The sequence below is a fragment of the Chenopodium quinoa genome, unplaced genomic scaffold (assembly GCF_001683475.1).
Source record: "Chenopodium quinoa cultivar QQ74 unplaced genomic scaffold, ASM168347v1, whole genome shotgun sequence".
NCBI classification, from domain to species: domain Eukaryota; kingdom Viridiplantae; phylum Streptophyta; class Magnoliopsida; order Caryophyllales; family Amaranthaceae; genus Chenopodium; species Chenopodium quinoa.
The window spans coordinates 850,915-864,209 of record NW_018743206.1 but is presented as its reverse complement, the minus strand read 5'-3'; the positions used below and the strand labels follow the sequence as shown (position 1 = coordinate 864,209).

General features: G+C 38.7%; 1 protein-coding gene across 1 annotated transcript; it reads left to right on the top strand.

The window, feature by feature from the left end:
* The first annotated feature begins 9,576 nt into the window (after positions 1-9,576).
* Positions 9,577-12,471, top strand: LOC110734080. The gene is made up of 3 exons (XM_021914142.1): positions 9,577-10,092; positions 11,638-11,868; positions 12,328-12,471. The coding sequence occupies exons 1-3, from the start codon at positions 9,577-9,579 to the stop codon at positions 12,469-12,471; spliced, it is 891 nt and encodes a 296-aa protein (XP_021769834.1).
* Positions 12,472-13,295: the final 824 nt, after the last annotated feature.

Genomic DNA, 13,295 nt, shown 5'->3' with positions numbered 1-13,295 from the left:
ATGAGCTTTGAGGGATCAAAGCTTTCACTTTGTAGGACCGTTTGGATGAGCGAGGAGTTATCCTCTTTGTATGTTGGCTCATCTTTTTCTCTCCCAAATAGTAATCCCATGACATTAAAGTCAAAGCATAAGGATGCTTTCTCCTTATGAATAAGAGTTGGGATTTCATCTATGAAATAGCAATCTAAGAAAATCTCGAATCCCGGTTTCCTAATGTCATTTACGACAAACAGTTCGGGAAATTCGTAGCATGGATAGTCCTCTCCTTCTTTTATTAATTGTCCATTGAGGGTAAGAAGATAATGATCCATTGGCTTTGCTTTCTTTTGGATGCTAGCGTCCCTACGTGCTTTTGATTTTTCCTGGGCTCGCTTGAGATCTTCCCGAGTCGGTTCAAAACCAAGTCCGAAAGTGTCTAATTTAGGGAGGCCAGGTGATTCCAGCGGTTTTGCTATTCTTTTATTCTTTCCTAGGGTCATCCGAGGAAAATGTCCTTGTTTCTTTAGAATAGCGTTCACTATCATATTGGAGTGGGGGTCATGGCAGAGAGGGGATTTTTCATCCTCCTCGATTAAGGAGACCTCTTCATTAAAGCCCCACAAATCTTCATCATCTTCATCGTGCTCCACGTTAATTATTGGATTTTCTGTGGCTTTAATCCTCATGGGTGAAGCATCGATCGTAATGGGGATTCCTCCAACTATGGCCTTTACCTGTTGGTGGAGAGATGAAGGGACGGCCTTTAGGTCATGAAGCCAAGGGCGTCCCAACAATAGATTGAATGAATCTTTAATATCTACTACTTGGAATGTAGTAGCGTGTTCTATTGCTCCCGCCGTTATATTCATAGTAATCTTTCCAAGAGCTTGACGACGAGTGTTGTCGTAAGCTCTTATTCCTTGTGTTGACGGGGTTAGGTCTTCATCACTTATGCCTAGCATTCTCGCAGTTCTGAGTGGACAGACATTAATGGCCGATCCATTGTCTACAAGAGTCATAGGGACGTTCATTCTCTTGCAGACTACTGTGTGGTTTAATGCTTTGTAATGCTTGTCACCATCTGGAGGTAAGTCCTTGTCGAAAAAGGTGATCAAGTTAATAGGACTAGGGAAATCACTCATAAGGAAGTTAGCCAACCGCTCAGGAGTGGTGTTAGAATCTATCCCTATCTTATCCAAGGCATTCATTACTGCCAACCTATGTTCTCGAGATGTTGCTAGAAGCTTCCATACGTTCATTTCAACTTTTGTTTTCTTGAACTGCTTGACAATATCATTGTCTTCTATGATAGGTATGGGAACTTGCTGCGTAGTTGGTATAGGTTGTGTTGAAATAGGAGGTTGCATTCTCCCAGACCTTGTGAGGACGTCTACGGATGATTCTTCTTCAACCAGAAGTCATCCATGGAATATGACACTGAAGGTGGAGGTCCTACCATGTCTTTTAAGTAAACGTCTTCTTCATCACTGTCCCAAACTCCATTGATACTTATGTCTTCCTCTTGTGGAATTTGGACTAGTCTTTTGTCATCAATCATTTTCTGAATTAAATCCTTAAATTTAAAACATTTTTCAATATTGTGACCCCCTGATTGATGGTATTGACAATAAAATCTATCTGTTCTTTTTAATGATTCAAATGGTCTCGGTTCGAGAGGTTTGACCTCGCCACTCTCGTAGAGCATTTTGAACATTTGAGCATATGGAATCCCAATTATTGGAGTATAGAGTCTATTACTCTTCTTGGGTTTATCAATTACTTGCAGAGAAAAGGGTTTCTTCGTTTTCTCGCTAGCTAGAGGCAATGGGATCTTGTTTTCTTCCACGAGGTCTTGAATGAGGTTTTGAAACCTGTAGCATTCATTCGTGGTATGACCGTTCCCTCGATGGTACTTGCAGTAGGACTTGGGATCCCATCTTTAAGATCGTTTTTCTGGTGTTGGATCCTCGGTAGGGCCAATAGGTTTGATTAATCCTTGAACATAGAGACGATCAAAAGTAGATCATAGGTCATTCCCATGGGTGTGAACTCTCTCCTGAGTTTATTTTTCGTGGGTGGAACCTCGTCACACTTTTTATGAAGCTCCTCTAATTTTTTCTTCGCAACTTCAAGAGCTTCACGTAACAAGTTCGATCCCTCTAACATGGATAATGTAAGCAACCGTACATCCTCTTTACTTGCTAATTCTGGAAAATCATCCATGGCATCGAAAAAGATCTCTTCCTCTTCTTCAATAGCATGGATTTCTTTGATAGGTTTGATGAGAGATGAGGGATCAACCTTGTTTTCCTCATCAGAGATGGCCAAAGAGTGAGCAAGAGGTGCATTATCAATGCTCGGCTTCTTACTGGCAGGAGGCAGTGGCAGTTTGTCGTTGTCGATTAAATCTTGGATAGCTTCCTTAAGCTTCCAACAATTTTCGGTAAGATGGCCCCTACCTTGGTGATACTTGCAATGTGCATTGGGGTTCCAATTAGCCGTCCTCTTCTCAACCGGTGGGTCCCCAAATGATCCAATAGGAGTTATAAGACCTTTTTCATTTAATCGTTCAAATGCGGTGTCATAACTCATACCTATAGGAGTAAAGTTCCTCCTAAATGATTTCTTTTGTCCTTGATTATTCATAGCAAGGACTTCACCAAGTTAAAGGTACTAACATTGTTTGAGTGGGTGGTTTTGGAAGAAGAAGGATTGTCGTTCTTCTTGCCTTTCCAGCCACTGTTGGAGTTACTATTCGCAGCTTTCAGTTTAGCCAGGTCGTCTTCAATATTGATTTCAATGTCATAGACAGCCTTGAAGGTATGGAGATTATTCTAGTATTTGAGATGCTTAGAGTACTTCTCTTGAAGGTTCTTGATGAATAACCTCACAGTTTCTTTTTCGCTTGGTACCTCGATCATCTTAGCAGAGGTTTCTCTCCATTTGTTGAAGAAAAAGGTAAAACCTTCATTCTCCTTCTGCTTGAGGATTTCAAGTTCTCTATAGTCAGTCTCAACTTGAATATTGCGTTTGTATCTATCAATGAAAGCGTTTACTATGGACTCCCAAGTAGAGGTTCTTTCTTTTTCAAGAGAAAAGAACCATTGTTGGCAAACGGTTTCAAGAGATAGTGAGAACAAAGAAGGAAACACCTTCTTGTCAATACCCTTAATACTCATTATTGTTTCGAAGGCTCTTAAATGAAAGTAAGGGTTGTCAGTCACTTTGAATTTCGGGATGTTGTTGGCATTGAAATTCTGCTGAAGAAGATCCTTGTCCACCAAGACCCCTTGTGAGCTAATTCCTTGAAATTTATAGTCACTAGACAGTTTGCTCAGACTCTCTTGCATGAGGTCCATCTGTTGTTGTTTCACAGAATCGTCAATCTTGAGGGTTAAAACCTTTAACGCCTCAGTCACAGTAATCAATTGGTTCCTGAGCTCATTAACTTCCTCTTGAGTTGCCATTATTGTCTTAGCTTTCCTTTTACGAGCAATGGGTTTGTCAAAAAGTTGGATTTGAATAAAAAGGTTGTCTTTGATCAAACTCCCTTCCTTTCTTGACCACGCGCTGTAAATTAAACCATTTTTTTTAATTACTTGACTCAAATTGACTTTGACTTTACAGTTTGAAAAAGAAAAGGCAAAAATAGGTGCATATTTTTGGAAAAAAATAAGGTATATATTTTTGGGAGTTAAGTATAGGGTTCAAACAAGTTGATTTAATTGGAGGATTAATATCCGACTTACCCCCCTAAAAAAATGATGGAAAATACGCGCATATAAGATTCCCTTAGACATGGTCAAAGTGTACATTAGTGCGTGTTTTATATAGTGAGTGTAAGTGACATGCTTTGATTCTTGTGTAAGACCATGGGACTTAGTGCCTAGACTCGATTAATGACTTGACAAGGTATTATTACCAGTAAAAATTAACTGAATCGACTAGAAAACTGCTCAATTAGACATAAGGTGACGACTTGAGCAAAAAACTAAACTGTCGCTAAAACAACAGGACTGTCGCCTCTCTTTGCAGTGTAGCGCCAGACGACAGGAGTGTCGCCAGGCGCTACACTCCACATAGTGGCTCTGTAGTTTAAATCTTGGCGCCATTGCTGGAACGTCGATCTGGAACTGCTTTCGGTATTATTACTCTACAGGGAATGCCTAAATTCGTACTAAGTCAACTCTGATTAAATTATTAAACTTTAATTACTCAAATTAATTAATTAATTAATTAATTAATTAGGCAAAGTTCTTTAGTCATAAATCAATTTATTTAGCACAAGTCAAACAAACGCTTAGGAAAAACACATAGAGGATGCACAACCAATAATGCACAATTGGTCAGGCACAACATGATGAAATGAGTTTGCAACCTAACCATGGCTCTAGTTCTCTAAAGTTCGGGATATGGGTTAGTCAATAGAGGGTCCATGGTTAATTGTCCGGATGCATCGCGCGGAAGCCTAACCGTGAAGGGTTGGTGCGAGTGGATGGGACACCGCGAGTTTAGAAAAACTCGCTTCCATGGTTTGGTGAATTCAACATTCTCGGATGTACCCTTTGTTGCTCAAAGCGTTCAATTAGGTTGATGGAGCATGAATTCCCAGGGGATTATGTCCATATGTAGAACACATATGGGTTTTAGAAAAGTGAGAAAAACTCAATCAGGAAGTAGGATCGAGCAAATAGTGCTAAAAACTGGTCGAAATTAGAACGCATATTTCTGGCTCGGTATTGGAAGAACTTGGCGCCAGCAAACAGAGTCCAGCGCCACCTTTTGGCTTTAGCGCCTGGCGATAGAAGTTGTCGCCTGGCGCTAACGTTAAATTGTTGGCGATAAGCTTTGTTCCCTAACGCTAGTTCCTACATGCCTCAGCAGCTTTCTGTGCTCGATAAAAATTTTCAGTTTCGCGCAGCAATATTTCGATCCTAGTTGTGAAAGATATTCCTCAAATTTCCTACGTGTAAAAATCCTATGTTTTTAACTCATTACAGATGCTCTTTCCAATGAGATCTTTTATATGAATATGACAATAATGTTAATCAAAATTACGCACATGAAATACTTAGAACTTTTCGAGTCTCATCCACTCATTCTAAATCATTGCCGAAATAAATTTCAGGAATTAAAATTGAAATCCTCCCCAGTGGAGTCGCCAAAAACTGTAGGGAATATTTCAAGCATTACCTCAAACTTGAACCCCACTGTGATTAGGGGTGTTCAAAAATACCCGACCTGAGCGACCCGACCCGCTGACCCGACGACCCGGTAAATTTCTGGCGGGTATTTATTTATTTTTTTTTCAAATTTTTTCGGGTCGGATACCCGACCCGGTAAAAAAGATTTGTGGCGGGACGGGTCATGGGTCGTCGTATGTGCTAATCAGGTACCCGCTGACCCGCTTTTTTTATTTATTTAAAATATATATGTACTACCGGTAAAACCCTAGTCTTTTATGTTCCCACTTCCCCTTTAGCAGCCGCCACACGCACTCTTTCATCTCTCCGTCCTCCATCCCTTTCATTCCTCTCTCTGTCCTCCAATGCTTTCAATCTTTCATAGTTTCATCCACCCTCTCTCTCTCTCTCCTTCATCTTACTCACAGTCACACATGGTCTTCAGCCACCGCGCGAGAGAATAATACCCTTCATCAACCCAGAAAATTGAAGCAACACAAGATCTCCTGCCGTCAACCGCAACGACAACCACAAGTACAAGATCTACTGTTGTAAATAACATGATGGGTCCAAGTTCATTCAAATTTGATTTTGAAAGAAGATGTTAATTTATAATTGTTAATGGTGTTTTCCCAAGTATGATAAAGTTTGCAACTTTGCAATTTCTTTAATCTTTTGGATTATAGGCTTGCGTGATGTTTAATTTGTTGTAGTTCTTTTTTTTTTTAAATATAATTGATTATAAGTTTGTTCAGTATAACGAATATTTATAGTTTATACTATAATAAAGTTTATAAAACTAACTTACTCACATGAAAGTGATGAATGAAACTATCAAATCAAGTTTTTTTTTTTTACAGAAAGAATTGGTGGATTAATAATTTCGGGTATCCTATGACCCGACCCGAGGGAATTCCCGGGTCGGGGCATGGGCCGACTTACAAACTACCCGAAGATCCGGGTACCCGCTTTTTCGGGTACTCGGATCTGGACACCCCTAACTGTGATCATAAACTAAAGCATGGTGGCGTCCAAAGGGAAAGAAGATAGAGAAAAAGAGTCGCCAACAAGTTTTAGAAACTTGTAAACCGTTCACGAGGTGAAGGTTACACCCCTTAGCGATCCAAGAGATCGTCAACTCCAATAGGTCTGGAACCACGACTGGTAGTTCGGGAATAAAGGTACAAATCCAACCTAAAAGAGATTGAACTTGCCCTAATAATAGGCCTCTACTTTATTCTGATCATATTTATGTGCGCTTTCTGACTAACATGCAATCATTAGGTTTACCCTAAACCTGTTTATCTATGTTGGTTAAATTTAATGCACAAATAAAACTATTATTGGCGATCACTTGAATTATAATCAAATTAACCCTAAATAAGATTATTTATTATCTTATTAAGCATGATTACAAGTATAAATTCCCTTTAAACATGCATAAAAGGTGTGATCAAGCAATGACAATAAATAATCAAGCAACATGATAATAATCATAATAATAATCATGATAATAATAATCATAATAAAAATATAATAATAATAATAATAATCATGTTAAAGCATAATAATAGTAAGATCCTAAGCATGATACTAGCAAGATTAATAACAAACCCTAGCATGACACTAAACAATAAAAATTAAAGCTTTAACCCTAACATGATACTAACAATCATAAATATTAGGAAGAAATATAAAAGGCATCATACTTTTAATCATACTTGATATTAGGATTTTTTAGTTGTTACCCTAAACATGATACTAGGAAGATCAAAGCACTCTAACATGACGCTAGGAATCATAATAACAGCCTAAGCATGATTTCTACATTATAATAAAAACCATTAAAGCACTTACTTGGATGCCTAGTACCTCTTTCTAATAACAAAATACACACGTTAGGAAATTCAAAGAAAATATAAACAAAAATTAAATTAAATAATTGAAATAGAGATTAGAGACCAAACCCTCGGAAATTAAAACCTTTCACGTCTAGGGCGAAGGCAACTTCGAATAATGCTAGGTGTTTCTTGGTCTTGTGAATGCGGAATTTTGTGTATAAAAGGTTGGTTTAGAAAAAGAGAGAAAGAGAGAGAGCTTTAGCTTAGAGAGAGAAGAGAATTAGAGAGTTGTTTATAATTCGTGATAATTGGTGATTGTTGGTGATGAAAAACGGAGTTTTTAGGAGGCTATTTATAGAGAAAATCAGCCAAAAAGATAGAAAAATAAATCAGAGTTTTGACGAGGAAAAAAGAAGTTAGCGCTAGGCGCTAATGTCTGTCATTAGACGCTAGTTAATTTTTTCACGCGTTTTCTAAATTCAGATAAAATTTAGCCGTACAGAAGGGCAAAATCGTATTTTCCTTAAAAACACTCTTTTATTATAATTAAAACTCTAAAAAGTCAACAAAAGTCAATTTATCAATTCTAATTGAATTAGGAATGAAAAGAACCTTCTAGAAAAATCTAGAAGACTAAAACCAATCCTAATTGCATTAGGAATGATTAATCCATATTAGGCCCTCCTCTAGATCATTGGGCCGCATATAAGGCTCAAACCGGGCCCAGTTTAGTAATTTGGCAATATTTCCTCATTATTCATCGGAATTGGGCTTATAATATATCGTTGGAAAGATCTTTTCAAACACCATCCAACTACACTATTATTGGACCCATAATATGGACCAACCAAACTGGATTGGCTGTTTTCTTAAAATAGGTTTTCAAAAACAGAGAGAAAAGAAAATAAAATTAAACTATCCGCAACACTAGACTTTCCACACTTTCACCTCATTTGATTATGATTCGACGTGAAAGGTACTCATCACCGGGTTTGGTTTTGGGGAGACATAAATGAGTATCTACACTACATGCTTTGATTTAGTGTAGTCTTGATTGTAATGTAGTTGTTGTTAATTTAGGTATAGCTCCAACTAAATTTACCTTGTAAATGTGGCATGGAGGAGTGTTTCAGAATCTTGACAATGGTGAATTGGTTTATATAAATGGTAAAGGTAGAACCTTTAATGTAGACCCTGATCATTTGTGTGGTTTTTATCTGTTGGAGTTGGTTATGAAGTGTGGAAAGTATAAGGATAGAGTAAAGGGGTTTATGTACTTAGTTCCAGGACTGAGTTTGAAAGGTGGGTTAAGGAGAGTTGATGATGATGACAGTATGAGGGAGTTGATAGATATTTCAATTAATAATAGGGATGTTGAGGAGTATGTTGTGCATGGTGATAATGACCTAGTCCTCTTCCCAAAAGAAAAGTAGCCTACCTCATCAAAAAAAACCCAAAAGTGTGAAACCCAAAAACATTTCTGTAAAGAGCGGACCACCAGTGAGAACAAGTCCAAGGAACAAAAGTCAGCCTCCCTTGACTATTTCTGAACCTTCCCAAAATACCCTTGACAACTCATTAAATGCCAAAGTAGATGCTCCAACCCCTTTTGTTGCCATTCCACCCACCAGTACTTTACCCAACCATAGTAGTATCAAAGTTAAATATGTTATTAACCCTAAATCAACAACCTCTTTCCTTCTTTCAGCTTCACAAACTAACTCTGAGCTTGTGAACACTTATGAGTGGGAAGATTCAAGACATGATAGCCCTATTCCAATAAATGAGCTAATCCCAATTGATAATTCTGAGAGTGACAGAGATAATACACCATACCAGCCACCGGAATCAGAATTAGATTTAGACAAAGGGAAAGGGTCAGGTTCAGTGAAAGAGGCAAATTCAAGCAAAGGGAAAGGGGCAGCTTTAGAGAAAGGAAAAGGGGTAGCCAATTTTTTTGGTGAAGTGTATTCAGATGTTGACAGTGATGCTGGTGAGGGTGTTGGTGCTGGTGATCAGGGTCTTCATGCTGGTGAGGGTAGAGCAGGGGAGGAACTAGATGTTGGTGAGGGTCTTGAACAAGAACTTGAAAGAGGGGAAGAGGTACAAGGGTTGGATGATTTAGAGGTTGAAGAGAGGGAGGAAATATTGGATGAAGAGCTGCAGTTTGAATCAGAGACTGAGGATGAGGAGTACACTTTAGCTAGACAAAGGGTTAAAGATACCACACCTAAGTTACTTGACAATGCTAGGAAAAGCCAAAAGGAGGCAGTTTAGTGTTTGAATTTAAACAAGGAGGGAGAATAAAGGGTAGAAGTTGGTGAGGGGAAAAGAACTGAGGTAGGTGAGGGTTCTGGTCCACAGAGTGACTATGAGCATAGTGATGAGGAGGTGCATACTCCACCTGACAGTGGTGAAGAGGAGCTAGAACCAGGGAGGAAAAGACAGTCCAACAAATTAGTGTCACTTGCACACACTAATTTTTTGGGACTTTTAATTGGGAAGTAGGGCAGAGATTTGCAAACAGGGTTGAGTTTAGGAGTGCAGTAGCTAAGTATGGGATCCTGGAGGGCATGGATGTGTATTTCAAAGTCAGTGACCGTGGAAGGCAACAAAGATTAGGTGTGTGCTGTGTTGAAGGTTGCCCATTTTATGTATATGCTTCATGGGACAGTAGGAGAGCTTGTATAGTGGTGAAGACTGTGAAAAGTGAACATTGGCGCCAAAGGAATATGAAGAGGAATAGACAGCTTAAGTCAAATTTGGTAGCTGGACAATTCCTTGAGGTATTCAAGACAAGGCCTCATTGGCCTACAAAGGAAATTCAAGAGTGTGTTAGAAAAGCTTTTAAGATGTTGGTGAGTAGGGACTTTGCATACAAGATTAAGTACCAGGCTCATAGGATGTTGCATGGTTCTATGCATGACCATTACAGCAAGCTAGGTGGTTACATGGTTGCATTGGAGAGAAGCAGCCCTGGTACTAGGTTGGAGTTGGTAACTGATTGTGAGAAGGAGCCTCCTACTTTTAAGAGGTTGTTCATATGCTTTGAAGGGTTAAAAGTGGGGTGGCACACTACTACAAAAAAGGTCTATGTTATAATAGGCTTTATAGATCGCCTTAGAGGCGATCTTCTGCTAAGCGATGTGTAAAGTTTACAGAACGGGTATAAGAGGCGTTCTATATGCAAGGGAAAAGAGAACGGGTACAAGAGGCGTTCTATATGAAAGAATAACAGTTCTCTTTCCTGTTTTTTATTCTTATAAAAAATAAATAAGAGAACGGTTAACACTGATAACAATTCTCTTTGTTGATTTATATTTTTAAAAAAAATAATAAATTTTGGGAGATTGCATATTTACTAATCTACATCAGTAATCAATAAATTAAATTGAATTGAAGTTGTAAAAATCGAAATCAAATGCCAAATTAAAACAAACTTTATTATCATATTCAATTAATTACATCTCATGCCTATAAAAAAAAAATTACATCTCAATATTTTGATACAATTCAATTAGCATAACTATCAATGTGATAGTATTGTTCTTCCTTAAAACATACATATATATACATACATACATATATATACATACATATACATACATATATATATATATATATATATATATATATATATATATATATATATATATATATATATATATTCAATGGCTTCAACCGCAGGTTCCACTTTCACCAACCTCAACCACTGCAACGTTTTCCACCAGCCTCATCCACCGCAGTGCCTCCACCAACCTCAACCACTGAAGCTCCTCCACCAATAGCGCACGCAAATAGCGAAGCCGCACCAAACACCCAAAATCATAGATGAAAAATCAGAATTTACCAAATCATAACATTAAAATCAATTGATAAAAGTTATAGATAAAAAATTAACAATTGGGAATTAAACAAGCTACCTCAATAAATGTTAAACACCAAGCAACCCGCAACAACTTGCTTGTGACCATAAACAGAGCAGAACAGAGATTTAATGGTTCGATCTTTCACGCTGGACTTTCGCGACGCACTGTATCGGAGTTGGGGTTGGAAAACAAGGCTCGTTGTATTTCTAGATTTTTCATATCAATAGCGGCGATGCAACGGTATGGACTAGACACTTGTAAATAGAGGAAGACGACGACGGAGAGGAGGATAATCGGAGGTTAGCTTGGTGTTTCTAGGACATTGAACCATTGAAGGATGAAGGTAGAAGAGAAAGGAATAAGAGTTTTAGAGGAGGTAAGAAGTGAAAGAAGAGGGGAAGTTATGGATGAAGAATGTAGGTGGACGGCTATCTTAAGAAGAAAGGGGAGTTAGGGTTAGAATTTTGGGCCCTTTCATATGTTAGATTATTGTTTTTTATTTTTAAAAAAATAATATTAAGCATATAGAACAGTTAACTAAGAGGAGAGATCTATATTGCAAGTGTAAAATATTTGGATATACTAAATAGAACGGTTAATTAAGAAATGCATTCTATAAAATAAATTTAAAATTTAATAAATATATTAAATAAATCAAATAGAACGGTTAACTTAGATAGACGTTCTATATTCTTCTGGAGAACGCCTACCTTTGGAACCGTTCTATATTTTGCGATCTCTAATCTAGTTTTTGGTGTAGTGCAGGAGGCTTGTAGGAAGGTGCTTGTAGTAGATGCTTGCTTCCTCAAGACTTTTTTGGGGGGTCAGCTTATGTCAGCTGTGGGAAGGGACAGCAATGATCAGATGTTCCTAGTATGTTGGGCCATTGTTGAAGGTGAGAACAATGACTCCTGGGAGTGGTTCTTCAAGCAAATGCAATCCACACTAGATCTGAAGGAAGGGGAAGGCATGACAATCATTTCAGATGAACATCAGGTTTGAACCCACTCACTCTCATGTTGTTTTGCTTAGCTGCATTTGTTTAAAAATGAAGTTAACATGTTTAACTTGGGCTCGTGGACAGAGTATCTTGCATGGAGTGTTAACTGTGTTGCCAAATGCAAAGCACATGCACTATGCAAGACACATCTTTGCACACTAGCACAAGACATACAGGGGAGATGAATTTAAGTTGCTTTTTTGGAGGATAGCTAAAGCTTTCTACATGGCTGATTATGAGGAGAACCTTGAGAAGCTAGGATAGGTGAATGTGGATTCTATGAATGCTTTCAAAGCCCACAACCCCAAGCTATTTTACAGGGCCTTCCTTAAACCTGACATCAAGACAAATGCCATTACAAGTAACATTTCGGAGACTTTCAATGGCTACATCATACAAGCCAGAACAAAGCATTTGTTGTATTGTCTAGAGGATATCAAACAGCTTTGATGCAGAGGATTCTGGTGAAGAAACAGACAATGATGAAAGCCACAACCATGCTTTGTCCAAGAATTCAAGCAAAGTTGGAAATTGAGAAGCAAAAGACAGCTGAATGTGAGGTTATGCCATCATCTGAAACCCTATTCAATGTCACTTAATACATGGACCAGCTAGTGGTGAATTTGGAAACAAGGAGCTGCACCTACAGGAAATGGGACATGCTTGGTATTCCATGTTGCCATGTATTGGCTTCTATTTATTATATAAGACAAGAAGCTGAGCAATATGTTGATCAATGCTACCACAAGGTAACCTACCTCAAAGCTTATGCAGGTATAAAACTAACTACTTGAAAACCCTTTACTTTATAACTTAGTCTTTTATTTTGTATGTAGTGTGTGTTTGTATGGTTTAGGATCTATTTCCCCATGTAAAGGGGAAAGGCATTGGCCTAAGGTCTCCTTGCCAGTTGACCCACCTCCAATTAAAATTGGATCTGGGAGACCTAGGAAGAACAGGATCAAGGATCCTTTTGAAAATCCTAAAAAGGCAGGAACTATTACCAGGAATGAGGTTGAGATGACCTGCTCCTTATGCTACACAAAGGGACATAACAAAAGAAAGTGTCCTGAGAAAGACATTAGGCAAGCCCCTCCTCCAGCTGCTAAGAAACCTAGAGGGAGGCCAAGGAAGGAGACTGTAGTTGCAGAAGCTACATCAACTTCTCAGGCTGCACCATCTACTGCCCACCACTCAATGACAGTACAACCTACTCAGCTAGGTAGAGGTGGTAGGATGATTCACATGGGAAGGGGTTCAAGAGGTGGCAGGCCAGGCTCTAGCTTTGGTAAGGGAAGTGGTGATGCAAGTGGATCTGGTTCTACAAGGGGTTCTGGTGCAATAAGGGATTCTGGTGCAGCTGGGGTTGTTGGTGCAGCAAGGGGTGCTGGTGCAGCTGGGGTTGTTGGTACAGCAAGGGGTG

Excerpts from the sequence above, each read along its gene's own strand:
- LOC110734080 (XM_021914142.1), top strand. The coding sequence starts at position 9,577 with ATGGATGTGTATTTCAAAGTCAGTGACCGTGGAAGGCAACAAAGATTA. Across the intron at positions 10,093-11,637 it reads GGCACACTACTACAAAAAAG|GAGGCTTGTAGGAAGGTGCT; the intron begins GTCTATGTTATA and ends GGTGTAGTGCAG. Across the intron at positions 11,869-12,327 it reads TCATTTCAGATGAACATCAG|AGGATTCTGGTGAAGAAACA; the intron begins GTTTGAACCCAC and ends GCTTTGATGCAG.